At 43.5% G+C, this 23,648-nt stretch overlaps 1 protein-coding gene across 2 annotated transcripts in view; it reads left to right on the top strand.

Moving 5' to 3' along the window:
• Positions 1-4,928: 4,928 nt before the first annotated feature.
• Positions 4,929-23,648, top strand: part of ARHGEF12 (Rho guanine nucleotide exchange factor 12) — a 181,208-nt gene continuing 162,488 nt past the window's right edge. For both annotated transcript variants that reach the window (XM_045283559.1, XM_004712819.3), the window contains exon 1: positions 4,929-5,198. In XM_045283559.1, coding sequence (XP_045139494.1) covers positions 5,167-5,198 — 32 coding nt within the window. In that variant the 5' untranslated portion in view covers positions 4,929-5,166. The remainder of the gene's footprint in view (positions 5,199-23,648) is intronic.

Raw genomic sequence — 23,648 nt, 5'->3', positions numbered from 1 at the left:
GCCTTTTTGGTCTGCAGAAATGTTGCCCTATATTTCTAACAGTGCAAGGCTCCTTGTCTGCTGTTTTTCAACTACTTATACTAGTCTTTATGTGGGGGCCAGAAAGAGAACAAACCAAAGCAACAAATGAGCCAAACCCACTGCCACAAAGACACCAGGGGCCAGGGGAGAAATGCCCCCAGGGGTTCGGAGGTGGTAAATCTTTAAGGAAAAGGACAGCCACATCTTTGCCCCGTGGAGTGCCTGGTAGGTTTGAACTGACACCATTTGGCTTAGCAGCCGAGCGATGAACACCCGTGTCCTCCAGGGCTCTTTTTCCAGAAGTGAGAGCTTAATTTCTTTCATGTCCTAACAGCTATTTGGGAAGTTGCTTTGAAAATGCTATCAAATGAGCTCTGCAAAGGTAGTAGCCTTGGCTTTCTTCAGAACTACTCCCACCGTCTCGAACTCTTGTCAAACACACAGTTAGGCACCAGCTACTTGGCCCCTGCTCATGGTGGCCTTGTGCATGGTGGAGTAAGACACGGCAGAGTACTGTTTCAACCCAAGATTGGTTGTGAGCCAAAGGGTTTTGGTTGGCTGACTTCTGGAAAATCACCAAGCTTTTCTTCCTATTTGGTTTTGGTCTGATAACTCTGCTGTCCAGCCTCTTAGCAGCTCGACTCTCCACTGGCACATGGTGGTGCCTGCACATGAGGTGCACTGACGGGGGATCAAACCTGGGTCTCCTCCAGAGGAAATTCACCACTCATCTGCCACTGCCCTCCTGGGCACATAGTAGGTACATGGTAAATGTCGAAATAGCGGACGAGGAGATGAGTCTGCGGTCTAGAATGAGCAGCATGTCCATAGATTGGCTCATCAGTGCCGCTTTGCTACATGTTCTAGCTACATCAGCTTGACTCTTCTGAAGCGTTGTCTAGATAGAAACCTTTAGAACAATCCAGAGCAACCAAGAGGCTGTCAGGCCTTTGTTTCATTAGAGCTTTTGGGGCGAGCATAGAGATTTTCATCATGTAAAAAATTCATTCTGCAATGAGTAACCACTGGCCTAATTAAACCCTTTGCTTACCATCTTCTGAAGCTTTCCCACAGCAACATGCTTTCTTTGTTCACAGCTAGAGCTGGGCCCTGTTTGAGTTTGGAAAGATCTTGAAAGCAGCCTGCCAAGAGGTTTTGTATGCAAGGAAGAGAAGGTGAATTAGGAAACTTTCCCAGTTTGTTTTATTCCTGAAGCTCAAGTATTGAGGCATTCTTGAAGGGAAGAGGGGAACTCACTTTTATTTAGAGTTTAGCACATTTAACATGTTGTTTTTGTTCACATATTTAAAATTTTCTATTTGTTTTTCTTGCTGTATCTTACCTTATCCAGTTAATCCATTCACTTACAATTCTGTTATTTATTCCCCTCAAGTGAGGTTATACAATCATCCTGGCTATCAGCCCCCACCCCCTTCCCTTTTCCTCAGGGAGTCATTACTCCCGTTACTGTTTCTGAAGGGTTACCTTGGCTTACATGCATTGAACGATCTTAATTGTACAGATGAACCTATGCAGGTCTAACAAGTTTAATGAGGTTAAAAAAACACATAGTAAGGGGAGGAAATATTAAAGAACTAGAGGATAGTTATGTGGTTCATCAGTGCTATACCACCATCCTGGATTTATCATCCCTTTCATGTGGCCTTCTGAGAGGGGCTGTTCAGTTATTACAGGTGGGTTTTGGGTCTCAACTATATGCACCCCCACCCCCCCACCATCACATTGATTCGGTTGCTTGTTTTTGAACTTCTGATACCTCTTCCTGTCAACAACTCATGATCACACATATGGGCTTTGTTGTTTCCTTGCTAGGCGGCTGCTTATTTAACTACAAACCTTTAAGACCCCAGACACTCTTATCTTTTTCTTTTTTCCCCCACTCTTATCTTTTAATAGCTGGGCACCATGAGCTTTCTTCACCACATTTGCGTATACATTCATTTTGTCTTCAGCAATCATGTTGGGAAGATGAGTATCATTATTAGAACAAACCATTCTTGTACTGAGGTGAGATTTAAGTAGAGGCCCAAAGTCCATCTGCGGGAACTTTTTAAAATACATGATTTGATGTGTCATTTGATCCTTATAAGGGTTTGATACTTATAAAATCCTTGGGAACGGGGAAAATAAGATCTTTATTTTCAAGAATTATTTATTAAGTTCGGTACTAAAGTTTGTACTTTGGTCCTTGTACACAGAAGAATGAAACATTCCAGTTACATGTTCAAAATATGCACTATGTTTTCAGGATAGAATTGTGATGCTAGGATACACCACCAGGTGGCAATCATCCTTGATCTGATCATTAGGAAAATGATTTGGAACCCTAATCTGGTTCTATTCTTTCCAAAAATAAACATAACAAAATTAGATGGCTGTGCCCTGAACTTAAAAATTCAAGCAATAAAGAGATGTCCCTGGATTCTGTTTATCTCTGCCCGCCGCCCCCAACCCCCCTACCCCCGCCCTGTTCTAACATCAGCCTTAGATCATGCATCTATTCAGGGATAATGATCCCTTTCATGGACTGTTGCCGAATGACTTGGAAACTGCAATGCAAAAGGGTAATTGTTTCCTCTCTTCATTTATGTTTATTAGTTGTTTTGCCACTTGATTTCCACAATGTTTCCTCTCTCCATTTGTTTATTCGTTTTGTTTTGCCACTCGATTTCCACAAAATGGCTGCAGTCACCCAAGAACCCAGGTTTACCCTCAAAAGTATGGAAATAGTTGGACAAAAGGGATAGCCATTTTAATTGTTGCAAGCGTAGTGTATGCATTTTTAAGATAACGACATGCAGAATTCAATCATTACACTAAACATACCTATCCACCTGGCGGAGGGGCCATGGGAGGATTCTTCTGAGAGAACTGTAATGCCATTTACTGAATCATCACACTTTATTTCCATCTCTCATTTCTTTCCACGTCAAGCTTGTTAAGTCGTCGTGGAAAGCACCATGCTTTCGCAATTGGGCAAATAAGACATTTGCTTTTGCCAAGGCAAAAAACAGGCTAAAAGCAACATCCCCGCCCTCCCTCCCCCCCCCAAGAAAAAAAAACCACCACCCTCTTTTTTCCCTCAAGTCCCACCCCTCCTATCTGAGGAGCTCTTCGGGCAGCTCAGTGGGCTAGCCGTGTTCTGTTAGATACAAGGCCAGCAGTCTGAACCTCGAGACGCTTCGCTTCGTGGCAGACAGATGAGGCTTTCTGCTCAGGTGAAGATTCACACCTTCGGAAAGCCACAGGGGCAGTTCTGTTCCGTCCAATAGGGTCCTGGAGTTGGCATGATTTGAATGCAGTGAGTTTGGCTTTACATTTCCTCTAGGAACGAGGGGCGGGGGCGCAGTGGGTTGCCACTTAGACTGCTTGTAAATGTAAGGCCAGCAGTTTGAAACCACCAGCCGCGTGGGAGAAAGTCAAGATTTCCTCCTCAGGTAGGGTTAAAGTCTCGGAAACCCCTAAGGCCTGTTCTCTCTTGTCTTATAGGATCAGTCTCGGCACTGACTTGGTGGTACTGAGTGAGTTTGGATCGATACTTCCCAAGACCCCTGCCCCCACCCCTGGCAGGCAGGTGTCCCAGGAGAGAGCCCAACACTCACACATTTCCCCCCTGGGGTTAGACGAGAGGAATGGTGTCTGGACCATCGCTCAAAGCTATTCTGCGCATACAGAAAATATGGGCAAGCAGTACAGTCAACTAAAAAAGTTTCTAGGACCAGGTTGGCGGTGGTGGTGGGGGGAGCTTCCTAAGGCAGCCCCTGTGAACTCCTTGGGACCTGGGTAGCGCTCTTTGGTGTCCCCCGGTTAAAGCTGGCTGCATTCGAAAGCCTCGGTCTTCGGCTGGGAGCCTGTGTTGGGTGGCCAGGGATCGGCGAGCGGGCGCCCGGGAGCCAGGACCGGCCCCCTCGCCCTCCGCTCCGTAGGACTACTTTCTCTAGCCGGCGGTCGCGCCTCCGCGGAGGCGTCGGCGCGGCCTGCGCTGAGCAGCCCCGCGCGCGGTCCGCGGAGCGCGGCGGAAGGATCCCCAGTGAGGCGGCTCCCCGAAGTCGGAGGGGAGGAGGCCCCAAAAGCCGGCGGGGGAGGGGAACGAGCTCGCTCGCTCGCTCCGGCCGGGGCTGCGGCTGGGACTGGGGCCGAGGCTGAGGCTGAGGCTGGGGCCGGGAAGGCAGGACCGGAACCGGAACCCGCGCGCGCGCCTGCAAGTTGTCGCGCGCCTCCCCCTCCCCAGTCAGCGTGCTCCCCGCCCTCTACGCGCGCTCCCGCGAGGGCCCCCGGGAGCCGGCCAGCGGGCCCTGCGCGGAGTGGCCGCCGCCTCCGCCCTCCGGCGTCCTGGGCTGGCGCTTGCAGGCCCCGCCGGACTGGAACCTTCCGCCCCTCGCGGGAACCACCGCCTCCCGGAGCGTCGGGGAGGAGCCGCGGCCGCTGCCAACTGCGGAAGAGTCTGGGCCCAGAGGGATGGGGAGCAGCCCGTGGCGCTGAGAGACCCAAACCCCTGTCACCTCTCGCCGCGGGAACCCCTCCTCCCCAGCGCCCGCGCCTCGTCTCAGCGCCCCGAGCCTGGTGGGGGCGGCGAAGAAGGCGAGAGTGGCCCCCCGCCCCCGGGACATGGAGCCGCGCGAGCCTGGCGCGGGACGGCCCGCGACGCTGCCGAGGCTGCAGCCTGAAGGCGCCGGCAGCCCCAGATAGAGGAGACGAGAGGGCCCGGCCTTGCCCGTCGCTGCCGGGAGTTTGCGGCCCCCGAGACCCCGGCGGAGCAGCCGGCCGGCACTGCCCCTCGATCGCATCCCTCCCAGGCTCGGAGGGGTCCCCGGGTCCCCTCCCCGGCAGCGCGCGGACTCCCCACGCCGACCGAGTTCCCCCCTCGAGCCTGCTGGAGGAGTCCTCGTTCGCCGTAGCACGCGCCTCCGGGCGAGTTTGACTTTCTCGGTGTGTTTTTGGAGCCCGTCGCCCCTTTCCTCGACCCCTTCCCGTCGGCTGTTCTAGATGACCGAATGGAGTTTTGAGCCGGACTTCTGTGTCCCTGCCGGTGTTGGGCCTGATCCCAGAGCATTGGGGGCGGGGTGGAGGTGCGACTGTACAATGCAAGTTGGATAAAAGGAGGACCTCTCGCCAAGGGCCCCAATGAGCGGCACACAGTCGACTATCACCGACAGGTTGGTATGCAGCGCCGCGGCGTAGCCGTCCAGCCCTCGCCGGCCCCGAGCCCGCGATCGCCCCTTGCCTCGGGCCCGTGAGCTTGACAGGCAGTTGGCGAGGGGCGTTGTTCCCCAGCCACTCCGGTGTCAGGTAGTCCGGGGCTGCTGCCAGGGCGGCTGCTGCTTGCACTGGAAATGTTCGTTTTTTTCCGGAGAGAGACGGGTCTCTCTTCTCGGAGGGGGAGTGGGGAAGACCAAGGTCGTGTTCGCGTCGAGGGGGGAATTAGTATGCTATACTCATCTTGGAACCAGAGGGAGGGAGGTCATTTTGGGTGAAGGTCAGTGCTTCACGTCGGCTGCGCATTGGTGCGCCGTCAGTGGGACTAACTCCCGGCCCGGGGTACCCGAGACAATGTAAAATCTCAGGACTTTTGTGAGCTTCTTTTTGAGCCTATTGCACGGTGATTTCTGAACTTGGATCTCTTTTGCCTATTGAGTCGCACAGTGTTTGATTTTCTCTTAAGTTTTCAGGATGTTAAAATTACCAGTAAATCACAGACTTGGTGGAGCTGGATGGGTGTGGGGGGGCCAGGGCAGGGGGACTGGGATCAAAAATGAGAGAAAATCCTGGGACTTGCTCCTAATGACTATATGTTATTATTTCATTCCCCCCAAGCATTTGCCTTCTAGGGGATATAAGCCCTAAGGGAATTGTACAGCACAAACGTGGCAGGTGGGTTTGCCCCATTCTTCGTGGCGTGTGAAGTTGTAAGTTGCTCGGCTGTGTTTGAATTGAGTTAGACCCGATCTCGTTGACGTGGAGTTCCCTGACTAGCTCTTTTCTTCTGAACAGTAGGTTAAGAGAGAAGTTTATTTATTCCTTTGCCACATTTTTCTTCTCAGCCTAATTATGACATTATCTCCTGGGCCCACATTTCAGTTTGCTCTTTTTTCCTTTTCCTTTCCTTTTTAAGGCAACCTTCAAGTTATTACATCACATCCAACATAGATCAAATGACTGAATTACAGGGTCGAGATTTTAAAACCACTTTGATGAAAAGTGCAACAGTGGAGCTCATGCTCTGTTCCCAGTAGAAGAGAGTTTGGATCAAAAGTAAGGCGAATTTGTTGATTTTAAAAGGGCCAAATTCCATTATCATACCACAACAGCTACTCCAGAAACAGAAGAACTTCCTCTTCCTGTTGATGCTTTCCAGTGTCATGTGAATGTTCACCTAAAAGATTCCATGAAATGTTTAAACTCTGTACATTTATTCTTTGGCTGCGGGTTTTTTTTCAAGCAGCTTTACATTTTTGTTTCTTTTCGAGCACCCTCAACAGGAATCATGACAGTGCTTAGCTTGCCTTCTGGTTCCCCCTCTCCCCGCCTTTTTTTTTTTTTCTTTCAAGGTTTTTTGCTTCTGAGAAATCAGTGAGTGTGTGGGGAATTGTTTGCCTAGCTCATATAAGTCTTGCCCTTTCTGTGGGGCCTGTAGACAAAGTCTAATGCAGAAGTAGTGCATGCTGGGCAGTTTTGATTGTGCTGCTAGAGGTGTTTGTTCAATTTTGTAGAAGCACGATTTACGGTCATCAGATTATTCCCCACACAAGCCACCTAAACCCCTCTCCAGTAATGACCTTGCTTCAGCTTTCCTCCCAGGGTTTTTTCTTCATCTTAATCATGAACTGGGGTTTGTGTCCTTTACATTCCGTGGGTGGGGAGTAGTCATTCACTTAGCATCCATTGAAAGCCTCTTCATTGCCGGGCACTGTGCTAGGCTTTCTGCTCTCACACTTGCTGAGTCACGGTCTCAAACGCACACGGGCACCTCTTCCCTGTCTTGCGGGGCTGCTGTGAATGGACTCCGTGGCCCTTGGGAGTTTGGTTTGGTTTGGTGCGAGGCACTCTGACCCTTGCCGTGGGGTCGATTCTGGCTCCTAGTGGCCCTGCAGAGGTGTCTGCCCACACAGACGGTTCTGCTCTGCCCTATCTGTAACAGGGTCGCTCTGGGTCAGAATTAACTTTGTGGCAGTGAATGAGATAGGGTCTCCAAGCCTGTCCATCTTTTTTTTGCCTGTCAACCTTTACAGAACCAAACAACCATCTTTTTCCCACAGCAGCTGGTGGACTCGAACCACCAACCTTGCCAGTAGCAGTCCAGCACCTAACCAAACTCGCCAGTGGGTTTGGGTACTGATAATTCCTAATTTCTTCCTGTATAGGATGATTTTACATATTTTTCAGAGGTGGCAGTGGGGGAGGGCACTTTAAAATTTGCTTTAGTTAATAAGCATGGCTGAAACAGTATGGACACCTGTTTCTTAGAAATGTGCTACCGTGCTCTTTTTCGAGCCAGAAATGTTCTTATGTGGCCACATTTTCCTTAAAACATGTCTTGCTCAGAAGTATCCAGTATCTCTTGAGGAAAGTAGCAGTCCCTGCGTTGAATAGGTGTCAGGGTGAGCTGGAAGTACAGGTTTAGTGGTGTTTCTGAGGTAGGGGACTCCAACCAAATGAAGACTGCAAGAGTTACTGACTTCCTCTCAGCCCGACCTCCTCCACCCTCGCGCCTCTGTCCAACACCCGTGTATTGTAGGTATTTTCTGCTGATTCCACTGCTCTTGGTCAATTAACTGGTGGCAGTGTGGCTTTTAGGAGATCCTTTCAAGTGTGAAGTACTGTCTGTGGCGTGCTTTGTTGTGTCGAGTGCGCAGCTGTGTGAGTTGGAGTTCTCACTGTGGCGCTTCTGACTACAGAGTCTGTCTGCCCTCAGCTGAAGTCAGACGAGCTGGTTTGGGCGTTGTTCTGTTTTGCAGTTTGTGGCAGGGGACACATGGCTGAACAAGATAAGGGTTTTATTCTTGTGGTAGGGACGGCTGGGGCTGGGATGGAATTCAGCTATGTTTAGGCTTTAGCTGGTTACTTTGGATACCCAGAACTCTGCTCTCTTCTGTTATTATTTTGCAGTGAAATGAGCAAATTCATGTAATCCAGTGGTTCTCAACCTGTGGGTCGCGACCGCTTTGGGGGGGGGGCAAACGACCCTTTCATAACAGTAGCAAAATTACGGTTATGAAGCAGCAACTAAAATAATTTTATGGTTGGGGGGTCACCACAACAGGAGGAACTGTGCTAAAAGTCACGGCATTAGGAAGGTTGAAAACCACTGCTTTAGTCTCTTCCTCTTCGACTCTCTTTTGCCCTCCCCCCACCCTTTGTTTTTCAAAGCCATAGATTTAAAACAAAATGTGTTCATGGTGCCACTGTTCTTAGGTGGTACACCTGAAAAACTTGAAAAATGCTAAGCAGCTTCTGAATACTTGCCCATTTCTTGCTGCTTAACTTGGGTGAGACCTGAGACTGTAGTTTTTCCATCTTTGAGAATAAGCACTGAAAAGTGGTAGGGAACCCTGATGACGACTTTTGGTTTTGCATTGGCTGCTGTCGGCAGCCCTAATGTTCTCATTGTTCCTGACCCTCCTCTTTGTCTTTTTAGCCCTTGAGAGTTTGGCGGACCCATAGCACACTTAGAACTAGTTCTGGTACAGCAGTTGGGGTTTCTTAGGAGAGGTGCAGTGGAGAGAATGTTCTTTCGATGAATTTAATACACTATTTCAGGATAAATTCTAGAACAGTAATTTTTCAGGCAGAACCCAGGTAGAATTTTGTTGATAGGTTGATAGGTGTGTTGATAGACGTAAAAGGACCTTTGTTTCTTCTAGGGCATATGGATTTTTTTAGATAAATAAAGGCGTTTGATGTAATGCTGTTGGCTTATAACTGAATTCCGCTTTAGCCTTGTTTAAGAAGATTTTTAGGTGATTATAGAAGGATGTGACTTTATATGCATGTAATTATTGTTGGGTGCTGTGAGTTGGTTTTTTTCAACAGAAACAAAACCCTGCCCAGCCCTGCACCATCCTCATGTTTGTTTCTACATTTGAGCCCGTTGTTGTAAACACAGTGTTGGTCCATCTCCTAGCGGTTCTTCCTATTTTTAACAGACTGTCTACTTACTGGTCCAAGCATGATGTCCTCCAGGGACTGCTCTCGGCACATCACATGTCCAAACCAAATGAGACAAAATTTCCCCAGCCTCACTTCTAAGGATCATTCTGCTGGACTTATTCCAAGACAGACTTTTTTGTTCTTCTTGCAGTCCATACATAGTATTCTTAATGTTCATTACCACTACCATGATTTAAATGCATCAGGTCTTCTTTGAACTTCTGTATTCATTGTCCTGCTCTCACATGCATATGAGGCTATAGGAAATACGGCTTGGGTCAGGGGCACCTTTGTCCAGAAGGTGACAATGCCTGGTGATGACTGTTTTCTTCTTCTTTTTGTTAAATCATTTTATGGGGGCTTATACAACTCATCACAGTCTATACATACATCAGTATATAAAGCACATTTGCACATTCGTTACCCTCATCATTCTAAAAAATTTGCTCTCTACGTAAGCCCCTGGCATCAGCTCCTCATTATTTCCCCCTCCCTCCCTGCTCCCCACTCCCTCATGAGCCCTTGATAATTTATAAATCATTATTTTGCCATATCTTACACTGTCCGACTTCCCCCTTAACCCACTTTTCTGTTGTCCATTCCCCAGGGAGGAGGTTATATGTAGATCCCTGTAATCGGTTTTCCCTTTCTACGCCACCCTCCTTCCACCCTCCTGGTATCACCACTCTCACCACTGATCCTGAAGGGATCATCTGCCCTGGATTCCCTGTGTTTCCAGTTTCTATCTGTACCAGTGTACATCCTTTGGTCTAGCCAGATTTGTAAGGTAGAATTGGGATCATGGTAGTGGAGTGGGGTTGGGGTGGGGGGGCCCGGGAGGAAGCATTTAGGAACTAGAGGAAAGTTGTATGTTTCATCATTGCTACACTGCACCCCGACTGGCTCGGTCTCCTCCCGTCGACCCTTCCGTAAGGGGATATCCAGTTGCCTGCAGATGGGCTTTGGGTCCCCACTCAGCACTTCCCCTCATTCACAATGATATGACTTTTTTGTTCTTTGATGCCTGATACCTCAGGTGATGACCATTTTCATTTATAATACTTTTTCAGCAAAAATTGCTAGTTAATACTTTTGATAGAAAACAAACACACACAAAAACAAGCCAAAACCCAAAACTTTTTAAGGTTGAATGAATCATCTGTCACATGGACTTATTTATAGCATTTACTTACAAAGTCAGTCAATTGATAAATACAAAATTAAAATTGGGGATGAGATCATAGTGCTAGTTTGTAGTCAATGTTTTTTACTTTTTGCCTTTTAGTTGCACAGTATAAAATTCTGATTCATTGTTAGGCAAAAAGTATGTTCATTTGTACAGTTTAACCTGTGTGAATATGCGCAGTCCAAAGTAAGTTCCCAAACATCTAGAGCCATGTAGGTCTTCCTGATTAATGGCATATTTATACGATGTTCAGATTTACTCATTGATGATAAGAGAAGCTTTATTTGAAATCATTAAAAAATTATTTAACATGGGAACTTAAAAAATCACATTAGAAGTCTACAGTTAACATGTTATATATAATATTGAGTTACAGGTAAGGTTTGTTTTTAAAATACAATTTTCTATTTCAAAAGTGAAAATGGAGGTGAACATTTTTATGGAAGCCAAGAAGCAGCTCTGTAGAGTGGTACGGTGAAGGGAAAGCAGTTTGAGTCTTTGGACCATCCATAACTGACTTCCTCTTCTGAAAACCTTCCAGAAGGGAAAGTGGGTGTGAATTGCTTACCAAACAGATAGGTGTCTGGGAAGCCATGGGATATTTTAATGGCTGTTTTAGTGGTTGTTGAAGATCAAGGATTGCAGCCTTCAGTACGGATTACAACTTAAGATAAAGAAAAGCTGAAATCCTCACAGTTGACCAGTAGGTAACATCATGATAAGTGAAGAAAAGATTGAAGTCAACAATTTCATCTTGCTTGGATCTACAATCAGTGCTCATGGAAGCAGCACTCAAGATGAAACGATGCATTTCATTGGTTAAACCTGCTGCACAATACCTTTTCAAAGTGTTGAAAAGCAAGGAGGTTACTTTTAGGACCTGAGGTATACCTGATCCAGGCCATGATACTTTCATTCGTTTCATATACATATGAAAGTTGGATGTTGAATAAGGAAAGTTAAAGAAGAATCAATGCATTTTAATTACGATGCTAGTTAAGAATATTGAAAGCACCGTGGACTGCCAAAAGGATAAACAAACCTATCTTGGAAGAAGTACAGCCAGAATGCTCCTTAGACGCAAGGATGGTGAAACTGCATCTCGTATACTTTGGTCATGTTACCAGGAAAGGCCAGACCCTGAAGAAGAACACCATGCTTGGTAAAGTAGAAGAGCAGCTAAAAAGAGAAAGGCCCTCAACCAGGTGGATTGACGCCGCCGAGGCTGCAGCATTGAGCGCAAGCATGTGAACGATTCGGAGGATAGCCCAGGCCTTGGCAGTGTTTGTTCTGTTGTGCTTAGGCTGCCGATGAGTGGGAATCGATTGATGGCAACTAGCAACCAACCTTTACATCATGGTGGTCGGACAGAGTTCCTAGAAATATTTCTAACTATGGAGCCGTTCATTTCCGGACTGATCATGCCGCATTTTCTAGAATGGGAAACTTAATTTCATTCTGTCTCATCTATTAAAACTTGACTAAAAAAAACAAAAAAAACCTTGACTTTGGTGATGCTTTAAAGATTCATTTGAAGATATGCTCCTTTCTCTTTTACAGGTCTTCAAAATACTGTCATTGAACCTCAACTTTAAAATCAGCAAAATTAAAATATAAATAAAATAAAATCGACAAAATTATATCTTGTTTCTTTTTGTGTAAAACTGTGTTGTTAGGGCCTATCAATTAATTTTTACTCTTAGCTCCCATGTGATAGAGTAGAGCCACCCGATAAAGGAGCCCTGATGGTTAAACATTGGGCTGCTGACCGAAAGGTCAGAGGTTCAAAACCGCCAGCCACTCCCAGGGAAAAAGATGAGCCCGTCTGCTTCAGTAAAGAATTAGAGGTTTGGAAACCCCATGGAGTAGTTCTTCTTTGTCTTACAAGATAGGCAACAGTGGATAGAAGGTTTCCTTGTCTGTAATAGTTACAGAGGTGGTGCTGTGGGATGAACACCCAGGCAGCAAACCACACACATGTCAACGATTCAAAACCGCCAGCTGTTCTACAAGGGAAAAGTGGTACTGATTGCTCCCAAAAGATAGTCTCACAAACTGTTTCTGAATCAAAAATGACTCGGTGACAGTGGGTGGCATCTATGGGAGCAGATCACCAGGTCTTTAATTCCTGCTGGTCTCGTGGTAGGCTGGAAAGGCAGCCGGTTTGTGTCAGAGTGCTTAACTGTTTGTGCCATCAGAGCTGCTTTGTGAGTACATTAATTTGCTATATGTAAAAAAAATTCTGAGAGCATAATTCTTTGATATTTACAATGCTTTTCCCTCATGCTGGGACAGCCCGGGTTTTCTCCTGTACACATCAGAAAATAAGGTTGAGAGATAAAATTAGCAAGGACAGACTCAGAATTTTAACTTGTTTTTTGGCTCTGATAGTCTCCACTTTTTCCTGCTATTTTATTGCTTTTGTCTGTAAATTATTTTTCTGTCCTACATTTTTAAGTCACTTTCTCTTGCAGAATCAAATTCTTTAGCCATTTCTAATTTTAAATCTCTCTAGGGAATAAAGCTTTCATCACTTCCTCAGGAGACTGAACAACAATCGGGGAGTCAGGAAGTTGTTCCTGATCTTAGCTCAAACTCTTCTTTTAAGTTATCCTGTTACTTGTATATACTTGCTGTACCAGGCTAAATATTGTTCTGTCATTTTATGAGTCAGTCCTTTAGACAGTGAACCCCCACCACACTTTTTTTTTTTTGCTTAGCAAAATTGTATGATTTCTGTTGATCCTTGATCTAAAAGTCAATGTGTCCCTCTTTATGTTTTATTAGATTTCCCAATTGCTCTCCAAGTTCAAAATGTGATCCATCTTCCTGCCCCCTCCCACCCCCCAGTTCTCTTAGTCCAGACTCTGATAGTCATGTGTTTTATCTTCATCAATTATTAGAGCAGCAGATTCCAGCCTCGTTGCTACTGTGATGGGAATCTTCTGAAGGTTTCTACTCCCATGAAGTGACAGTCTGGGACACTTACAGAGGCAGTTCCACCCTGACCTATAGGGTCATTATGAGTCAGACTTGACTCATGTCAGGGAGTTATTTTTCATTTTTTGGGGGGGAGGGGTTGGGGTGGTTCCATTTTTTTTTTTAGGCATGGTCCAAAATGACGAGGAAACAGATTTTGATAATCTTTTTAATTCACTTTGATTTTAGACAGTTTTTAGAATGGGTTTGGGAGATGCCACAATCAACTAAAACAATATTATAAATGTATGCAAACAGCATGATTACCAACTTGATTAAGCAATTACTGGAGTTGTTAAAGGCGTCTACAAAATGACTCTTGGGTAAGTGACAAAGGGCCCTGCTGTTGTTGCCATTCCTGCTTACGGCAACCCAGCGTGTGCAGAGTAAGTGTGCTCCCAGCGTGTGCAGAGTAGGTGTGCTCCCTGAGATTTTGAACCCAGCGTGTGCGGAGTAGGTGTGCTCCCAGCGTGTGCAGAGTAGGTGTGCTCCCTGAGATTTTGAACCCAGCGTGTGCAGAGTAAGTGTGCTCCCAGCGTGTGCAGAGTAGGTGTGCTCCCTGAGATTTTGAACCCAGCGTGTGCAGAGTAAGTGTGCTCCCAGCGCATGCAGAGTAGGTGTGCTCCCTGAGATTTTGTCTTCTGAGGCACTTCGGGTGGATTTGAACTGCCAACCTTTTAGCTAGTAGTCAAGTCCTTAACTGTTGTGCCACCCAGTATAGGATACAGAATTGCTAAGTCTTAGGACCCATTCGTTGATTGAAAATCCATCAGAAGTGAAGATAAAGTATCTTTGAAAAGGTTAAATATCTTTGAATGAAGATAAAATATCTTTAAGTGAGAAGAGATGATTGTAACCTCAGTGTGAAATATACTGCAATATGGTAAGATACAACTGGAAGTTGTTTATTTTTTGCAGTAGCTTTTCAGTCTGTATTGTCTTAAATTGTATGTTACTTTTTACCATTTTTGTTGCTTATTAGATTTCACCCTTATTTTTTGTTTCCTGTTTTTTCTACCTATTAGTGAAAAGAAATATACCTAAAAATATTAGAAACATTTCTTTCAGTAAAAAGTATTTTTTAAATGGAAATAACATTTTACTTTGTTGATACTTGATATATGAGGATTGTTATTGATGACAAAAGACATTAACAGAAAGAAAAAGTCACTATTTAAAAGATTATAGAAGATACGCGATTATAGAAATCTTGAATATTTTATTAGCAAGATCTTTTTATTCATACTGATTTAGTGCAGTCTTATTGAAATAGATGTTTTCATTCTTTTATGAAAAAAATTCCTAAAAATCAACATTCAAATGTGCCTGGAATTTTGTTGCCTTAGACTTTAGGATTTTAGAAGCATGCCACAGTAGGGCATTTAGAAACTTCGAGTTTCTATGAGGACCAAAATAGCCATGCCTGAAGGAAGTTGTTAGACAGCTTCTAACTCAAAGAGAACCGTTAAGCTATGGCCTGGAATAATTTCTCAGCTTTTTGATTCTGCAGAGGTGAGACCTGATGGTGCCGAAGGTCAGAGTTCATGCCTATATTGCTTAAGTGTGTACGATATTGACTTTCAGTAAAAGGAAAATATGCTAAATTGACCTCATGGAATTAGCATTCAGAAGTACAGCTGACAGTTTAGATTGATACTAAAACAGGATCTTTTGCTAATTTAAATGCTGAGCCCTGGAGTTTGAGATCATAGTCACATGACAGGCCTGGGTGGTTTCCCAGTTTGAGAGACAAGCAAATGGAATGGCCAGTGGAAAATTAGATGTTCTTGAAGTGGGGCTTCACCACTTCACATAGAGTCATTAAAGCTCACATTAGTTAGCCACTTGCCACATAGCTTTTTTTTTGAAATGACAAAGCCTTTTGTAGTCATTTAAATCTATTAGCTCAGAGACTAGAGCTTTGGCTAGATACTTTGTTGTTGGGTTATTGTATTTTTTTGCCAGGCACATTTGAATGTTGATTTTTAGGTTCACACACTGGAAATCCAGGAGGATTTTGTAAGTCTTCTATGGATTCAGAAAATGTAGATTCTTCCATTGTAGGAAAACAGGAGACTTTGCTGGCATGTGAACCAATTATCGGTGCGTGAACCAATTATCGGTGCGGTTCATGTTGTCATGTAGGCGGTGGCTCTGTCTTGGCCATAAGAGTACTCTTCAGTACACAGAGGAAGTCCTGGGAAGGTGCTGGGCTGGGCCCTGGGCCCTCCCCTTGATTTTCACTGGGTTATCTGCCGGTGTTCTAGACAGATGTGTTCTGCCGATAGATATGTTGTGGTTTGCCCAGCACAGCCCATGCGGTTTGCTCAGAGGAAGTGGTTCTTGTGGGTGAAGGGCTGATCTCTTCAGAGATTGTTGGTGGCACATGCAGTGCAGTTGATTTCCTGTTTTATGGGTTGTTCATTGCCAGGCTTTTAAATCGTTTGTAGTGGTCAGATAGATCGCTATCATGTTGTAGATTGTCTACCTCTCAGGTGATAGGAAGGTTAATGTCCTGGAAAGTGCTTTGCGATTCTAGAATGACAAGGACAGGCAGACTTTTTCATAGTGGGTTATGGCTATGTTCAGGTACTGCTCAAGTTTAAGGAAAAACATGTTCATATGAGCACAGTGTTACTCGAACTGAATTTGATTTTTGAAACCATTCATAGTTTCTTGATTTTACTGGGATTTGAATTCTGATCCCCCCTTCCACCCCCCAGCTGCCCTTTTTATGAATGTATGTACTTCTTACAATTCTTCTTTATCATTTGACCCTAGCTGGGTTAACAGAGTGGATGCCCTGTCTGGAATGCTGGTTGAGGCTTGTTCATTAAACTTGGTCCCGAGAGCAAGCAAGCATCTTTGCGAGTCCAACTGGCACCCTGAAAAGAATGACCAGGAGAGAGGATCCTTTCGAGATCAGAGGTGTCAACAACCTTGCATTTGCTCTGTGAAACTGAAGATGAGCAAATTCATAAAAGTGCATATCATTCTCCTGAAGAACTTTTTTCTTTATTCCTTTTCCCCCCCCTGCGCTTAGTTTATCACATTAAAAGAATTTTTAAAATCTGGAGTTGGTTACTAAACAGAGTGCACTGCAGAGTTGAGTATAGAAGATCAAAGGCATAAATTTGATCTTTAGTTAAAATTCTGTCAGCAGACTCCTCTCCTCCCCTGTGATACATACTGGATCTGATCTGGTTTCCAAATTTTCTGCATTTTTTTTGTTTGTGCATATTAGGGGTATCTCAGAGGAGTTGTTATTGGGGGTCACCTTCTTGAAGTTGTGTTATGTTTTTTCATTTATCATTATATGAAACCCAGGATTGATGAACCTGTAGAGATAGCAAGTAGAATAAGGGTTGGGGTGGGGGAATGGTGGGTACAGTGGTGGGGTGGTGGTGAAGGGGAGACAGTGTCAAAGAGTCCATGTAGAAAAGGAATGTTTGGAAACTGATTGTGGTAGCAAATGTACAATTCTGCTAGACATGATTGAACTATGGAATGATATTATATATGTATTAATTCCCAATTAATAATAAAACAAAATAGCAATGATTGTTATTTTTAGGGCAGAGACTTTCTTGAAAACTGAACTACCCCTGGATTCTGGTAGTGCGATGTCTAAAGCACTTAGCTGAGAATTTGAAAGGTCAGTCGTTTGTACTCCCCAGCAGTTCTTTGGGATAAAGATGTGCTAATTTTCTTCCTTAAGGTTACAGCCTTGGAAACTTCATGGGATAGGATGGGTCTGCTGACTATGAGCCCAAATTTACTCAACAGCAAAGGTGGTTTTTTTAAAGGGTAGGGGTAGGGGTAGTTGTTACTCATTAAAAATAATCGTTTCCTTTATTTTATTTTTTTAAAGAACAAAATCATAAGGCGCATGAAAGGAGAAAAAAAGCATATGATAAGAAAATGCAGACAGTGTATCCCTTCTACTGCTATAGAGTAGATTCCCACTCAAAGCGGCCCTGTAGAACTGTTCCATAGGGTTTCCTAGGCTGCAAATCTTTACAGGAACAGTCTGCCGTGCCTTATTCCTGCAAGCAATCTATCCAGCTCCAAACTCCCTGTCTTGAGTCAGTTCTGGCTCATAGGGACTCTGGAGGACAAGGTAAAGTCTCCGACTTCCAGTCCCGTTCTTCATCCTCTTACATTTTGGTCTTATTTTCCCAAACCTTTAGATATGCATACCATCCTATCTCTGTAATATTCTTTGTACCTAACCATGGTAGCTATATCTATCAGCTTTTGCTAGATTCTGCTGCCATAGCAACACCTTCAGACTTCAGAGGCTTATAAAACTGGCTTATTTTTGCTCGCATTCCATGCTGTTAGCTGTGGGGGCACTGACTGCAGCAGTACATTGTGAGTCTTGTTTTGGAACCATGGCGGGAGGAGAGCTCCTATCTGGGCTTGTCATTATTATGGCGAAGGAAAAGAGTAAGAAAACTGGGACGAATGTGCAGTGTCCTTGATAGCTTCCTGGTGTATATCTTTGTCAGTGGAACAGGATGGATATACTTTTCCCACACGTGGCATTGCAAGTCACATGATAATGTGTGAGGCTATATTCATGTAAAGAAGGGGAGGGTTGAGTGATTAAGTGGGAATAGCACTACGGTTTATCACAGAAGATATTCAATAAATGCTTATTAAGTGTTTGTTTTGAATGAGTTTGGGTTTCTTTGTTTAAATGGGAAACTTCAAATACATACAAAAGTAGAGGGAATAGCTAACAACAGTGAAGTTGTTCTGAAATGGATTGTGGTGATGAGTGCACAACTCCTTTTAGTGTATTTAAACCATTGAATTGTATGGTATGTGAATCATGTCAAAACAAATCATGTTTTGTTTTTTTAAAGTAGAAGGTAGGATGTGATGGACTTCACTTTAATCCGTAGCTTAGAATTTTATTTGTAAATATTTTATGAAAACAAAAACCAAGCCCAGTGCTGTTGAGTCCATTTCAATTCCTAGTGACCTTAGAGGACAGTGTTGAACGTCCTCATTGGGGTTGCCAGGGCTGAAATCTTTAACCAAGCAGGCTGTAGCAATCTTTGCCTGTGGAGCTGCTAGTGGGTTCAAATTGCCCACCTTTTGGTTAGCAGTTGAGTATTTGACCACAAGGTCACCTGGGTTCTAAATATGTCACTAGGTGACTCCTTATAGTAAAATCTTACTACCTTGGAGTGTGAGGTAATGGTATCTGGGCATCAAGTAGGAAAAGATGTTCAAGAGGCGTTTGGATTCATTTTGAGTATTTCTGGGGGAGGCTTACAGCTGAATGCCATCCACTGTGTGGTGTGTGTGTGTGTGGCGTGTGTGCGTGCGTGACACTTGTATATGTGTGTATAGCAGAAGCAAGCAGGTAATTAACCTGTGGAAAAATTAACATTGCAGCAGACTTGATTTGCAAGTGGTTGCATTTCTCCTTGAGCCTCCTTTGGCAGGCAGCCAGTTGAAAGGAATCCCAGCCCTTAATGGCTCCCTGTCCTCTCATCAGTGATGTTATTTACTCCGGAGAAGAACGTCAGAATAATTTATTAAAAACCCTATATTCACCTATGTTTGCTCTTTGTTGTGCAGAGAAAGGCGTCCCAGATCCCGCAGGTGACATAAAAGTAAGGAAGTGAATCTTAGCCAATTTTAGGTTAGAAATAATTAACGCCACTTTCAGCTGCTCAGGTTGGTTGGTCTGAGGGTCTTAAAGAACCTTCATTTTGCCCTAAGACACCACAGATTTGTTAGCATATCATGCAAAAAATCTACTTGTCATTTGTACAATTGTGGATGTAAGGAAGGAGCCCCGGTGGCACCATGCAGTAAGCATGCCATTCAATCCCCTCAGCTACTGCGCAGGCTCTCTGTTCCTGTGAAAGACTTACACACTCAGAAACCCCTGCCGGCTCTCTGTGAGTTGGAATGGACTACAGGGCAGTGTGTTTGGCTTTGGCTTCAGTTGGGGAAGATCACTGGATACTCTTCGTGAGGTGCTTGGCAGTAAATGGTAGGAAGCCAATTAAACAGATTTAGACCATTGGATGTTTGGCAGGTGACAATGAGGTGGTCAGATGATTTATACAGCTTACTGAATAAATTAGAGTATATAATATAATGAAAATATTTTAGTAAGAACCACAAGTTAATTTTATCATTTTAGCTGACTTCTTTCATGGGTATAGGGACATTTTTACCAAAGTAATTTTCATAGGTATCTAAATATATTGCTTTCGTTTTCTTTCTTAAGTGATAGTGTTAATCTCTTTTCAGAATCCATGTAGAAACTACAATTAAAAAATGGTTATCATTGACTTGTAAATAAAATATCTACAAGTGGATTTTTCTTGGCATTGAATTGATCTGGCTTTGGTTCCTTAGGGCTGTATACTCTATTGTTTAAAATCTAAACAAAGAAGTAAATCAGAACACCACCCCCCCATGGAGAATAAGTTGACTTGCCACTGCCATTGTTAATGTGATTTATTCTCCCCTGTTATAATGGGAAAAACATTTTCAGAGATGGTAGCTTGTCAGTCCCTTTGTCAGCATAACGGGCTTGTATTTTGTTTGCATTTTAGTTTGCAGTTTGTAATTGCATAATTTAGGGAGGTTTGTGGTTTCAGTTACTGTATTTACCCAGAAGTCCCATATGATTAGGGTTCTTGAGACAGTGTTTACAGATAAATTGGTGTGTTGCCTGGATGTGAACAGTCTAAAATGCGAAGCCTTGCACCATACAATTATAATTTATTAGGCTACAAGGTACAATTCTGTTTCTAAAAATAGAAATTAAGTCAAATCTTACATGGATAAATGTTAGCAATAATATTAATTTTTACTTCACTAGAAGAATATTTTTGAGACTACCCTCTTTATCAAAAACAAAGGTATCCTGGCCCTTAATTATGTTTATATACCATATATACTCGAGTATAAGCTGACCCGAATATCAGCTGAGGCGCTTAATTTTACCACAAAAACTGCATTGAAAATGTGCTGAAAAACTCGGCTTACTTGAAGGTAAACAAGCGGCCACCTAGCTTAGAAGCAGCAAAGCCCACATGGAAGAAGCACACCAGCCTGTGTGATCACGAGATGTCGAAGGGATCAGGTATCAGGCATCATCAGAACAAAAAATCATCATAGTGAACGAAGGGGGGGTTGTTGGAGTGCAGAGTGGAGACCCAAAGCCCATTTGTAGGCCACTGGAGATCCCCTTACAGAGGGGTCTTGGGGAGGAGATGAGCCAGTCAAGGTGTGATGTAGCAACAATAAAAAATATACTTTTCCTCTAGTTCCTAAATGTTTCCTCCTCACCCCCACTATCATGATCCAAATTCTACCTTGCAAGCCTGGCTAGACCAGAGGATATACACTGGTACAGATAGGAACTGGAAACACAGGGAATCCAGGGCGGATGATCCCTTCAGAACCAGTGGTGTGAGTGGCGATACTGGGAGTGTAGAGGGAAAGTGGGTTGGAAAGAGGGAACCGATTACAGGATATACATGTGACCTCCTCCCTGGGGGACAGGCAACAAAAAAGTGGGTGAAGGGAGACGTCGGACAGGGCAAGATATGACAAAATAATAATTTATAAACTATCAAGGGCTCATGAGGGAGGGGGAAGCGGGAGGGAGGGGAAAAATGAGGACCTGCTGCCAGGGGCTTACGTGGAGAGCAAATGTTTTGAGAATGATGAGGGCAATGAATGTACAAATGTGCTTTACACAATTGATGTATGTATGGATTGTGATAAGAGTTGTATGAGCCCTAATAAAACGATAAAAAAAAACTCGGCTTATACACGAATATATACTCTGTGTGTGAGTGTGTATTTTTTTTCTCCTTTTCCTTTCCCACCCTCCCTACCTCCATTCTTTTCTTCTTTCCTTTTCATCCCCACTGGATGTAAGAGGATGGAAGTGCTGTGGAAAGGAACCAAATGAGGAAAACAGGGAAAGTTATGGCAGCCTTATGCTGCTTCCTGACTGGGAGACCTGAGACGAATTATTTAGCCTCTGTGAATAGAAGTTTGGTTTCCACATCTGTATAAATGAGATTTTACTTGCTTTGCAGATATGTTATGAGGAGTAAATGACAAAGGTGTCTAAGTACCAAGCCTATAATAAAAGTTCAGTAAGTTCGTGAAGCTGTTAGTTTAAACCTCAAAAATTAGCTCTTAAAGCGAATTTATGTATGTAAAATTATTTTTAATTCATGTATTTTCAGCTGCTGCTACTAAGAATGTTTTTTTCTTGCTCTGATAATAGTCTTTATTATTTATATTTTAAATTCGAGGCTGTTTTAGACTCATGGTGCATTTGAATGTGAAGAGTAGAATAAAAGAGACAGTTCTTTCAGTTCAGACTATGGAACAGTAATGCCTTTAATTACAGAATTGAAATAAGATTCTTAGGATTAGCAACTTTAAAATCTGCCTTTGGTCACTCTGTGTTTGTCCAGTTCTATATTTATCAAGGTCAGTGGTTCAAACCCTGCAGCTTCTCCCTAGGAGAAAGATGAGACTGTCTACTCCCATAAAGGTTTAAAGTCTTTGAACCACTTTGAATCAGAATTGAGTCAATAGCAGTGTGGGTAAAAATTTAATCCATTTGTTTATTTATTCAGTAACTATTGAATGCTGGCTCTGTGTAGGTCATTGTTTGGGCAGAGTTATTTTGAGCTATTGCCCCTGTTGATTAATAATGAAGAAATTTACTTACAAAAAAGATAATTCAAAAAAAAAAAAAGATAATTCACTGACTAGTGCTAAAGATGATGGCAAGAAAAGCCCAAACAACACCCATTACTATGGCATCTATTGTGACTCATAGCAACCACATATATGGTGTCCGAGGCTGTAAACACATACAGTAGTAGACAGCTTCATTTTTCTCCCTTGGAGGAGCTGGTAGTTTTCAAAGGCAAGAAGTCACGTATATTTGAGGAAATAGTGGTATAAAGTCGTAAATAATGAATACTTCCAAATAAAAAATGATTTGATTACTTATATCACACTCTTCCTTCACGATCTCTCCCTTTTTTTATTAAATACTTTTGTTTGGGGCTCTTACAGCTCTTATCATAATTCATACATTTATCCATTGTGTCAAGCACATTTGCACATATGTTGCCATCATCATTTTCATAGCATTTTCTTTCTACTTGAGCCCTTGATGTCAGCTCCTTATTTTTTCTCTCCCCCCTATGAACCCTTGGTAAATTATAGATTATTATTTTTATATCTTACATCGTCCTCTCACCCTTCACCCACTTGTCTGTTGTTTGTCCCCCTGGGAGGGGGTTATAGGTTGATCCTTGGGATTGATTCCTCTTTTCTCCCCCCACCTTCCCCTTATCCTCCTGGTACCTTTATTCTCATTGTATTGTGTGCGGGCTCTTATCTGTAGCAGTGTACTAATTTGTAAGTGTACTAATATTGTAAGGGAGAATTGAGATCATGATAGTGGGGGGTGAGGAAGCATTAAAGAACTAGAGGAAAGTTGTATGTTTCATTGGTGCTATACTGCACCCTGACTGGCTCGTCTCTTGATCTCTCCCTTTTGATTTTACTTTTCAGTCTAATTATATTTTGATGAGTTCTTTAGCTGCAGTGGGAAGGGTGTGGTGTAACTTGAGAACCTTTAAATGTTTGCTGCTTTTAAATAGTGGAAATTAAAGCCTTAGAAGGAAGTCACATTTTAAGGGTTAGGCATTACTTTAGTCCCTTCTTGGAGAACTTTTCTGCTTGTCAGCGACCACTTTGAAGATAAGCCTGTACTTTGCGTGTCTAGTGAAAGCTTGCTATATTCGGTAAAGGTTTGGTCAAAGAAAGATTTTGAAAAGTGCAGTAGTGTGATTATTAAGACAGTGTTAAATCGTGACATGTTACACTATTTTTGCTTTTAGAAAGGGTTCAAGGTATGCTGTAGGGAAAATGAACACTATAAATGAAGTTAAAATCCAGACATTGAATAGATGAAATTCAGGCCTGAAAGGAAGTTACTGATGTGATCGAGGCTTGGGTAAGGGTATACCAAGTGCTGGGCATGGCCTGAATACTTTTGATGCGCTGCTTTTTTAAAGCTTCTCAGCTCTGTAAGTTAGTGCATTGCTGCCCTCATTTGAAAATGAAGAAAACTGAATCTTTAAGAGGCTCACTAACTCGTTGAGGGACAGTTTCTAAATGAAGAGCTGCGCTTCATGTGACACCAGTGTCTCTTTTCCTTTTATTTTATTAATTTTTTATTAAATACTTTTATGGGGTGCTCCTACATCTCAAC

Source organism: Echinops telfairi, unplaced genomic scaffold (genome assembly GCF_000313985.2).
Source record: "Echinops telfairi isolate 266 unplaced genomic scaffold, ASM31398v2 ScPeMD7_7463;HRSCAF=8501, whole genome shotgun sequence".
NCBI lineage: Eukaryota > Metazoa > Chordata > Mammalia > Afrosoricida > Tenrecidae > Echinops > Echinops telfairi.
This window is presented reverse-complemented; position numbering and strand designations above follow the sequence as displayed.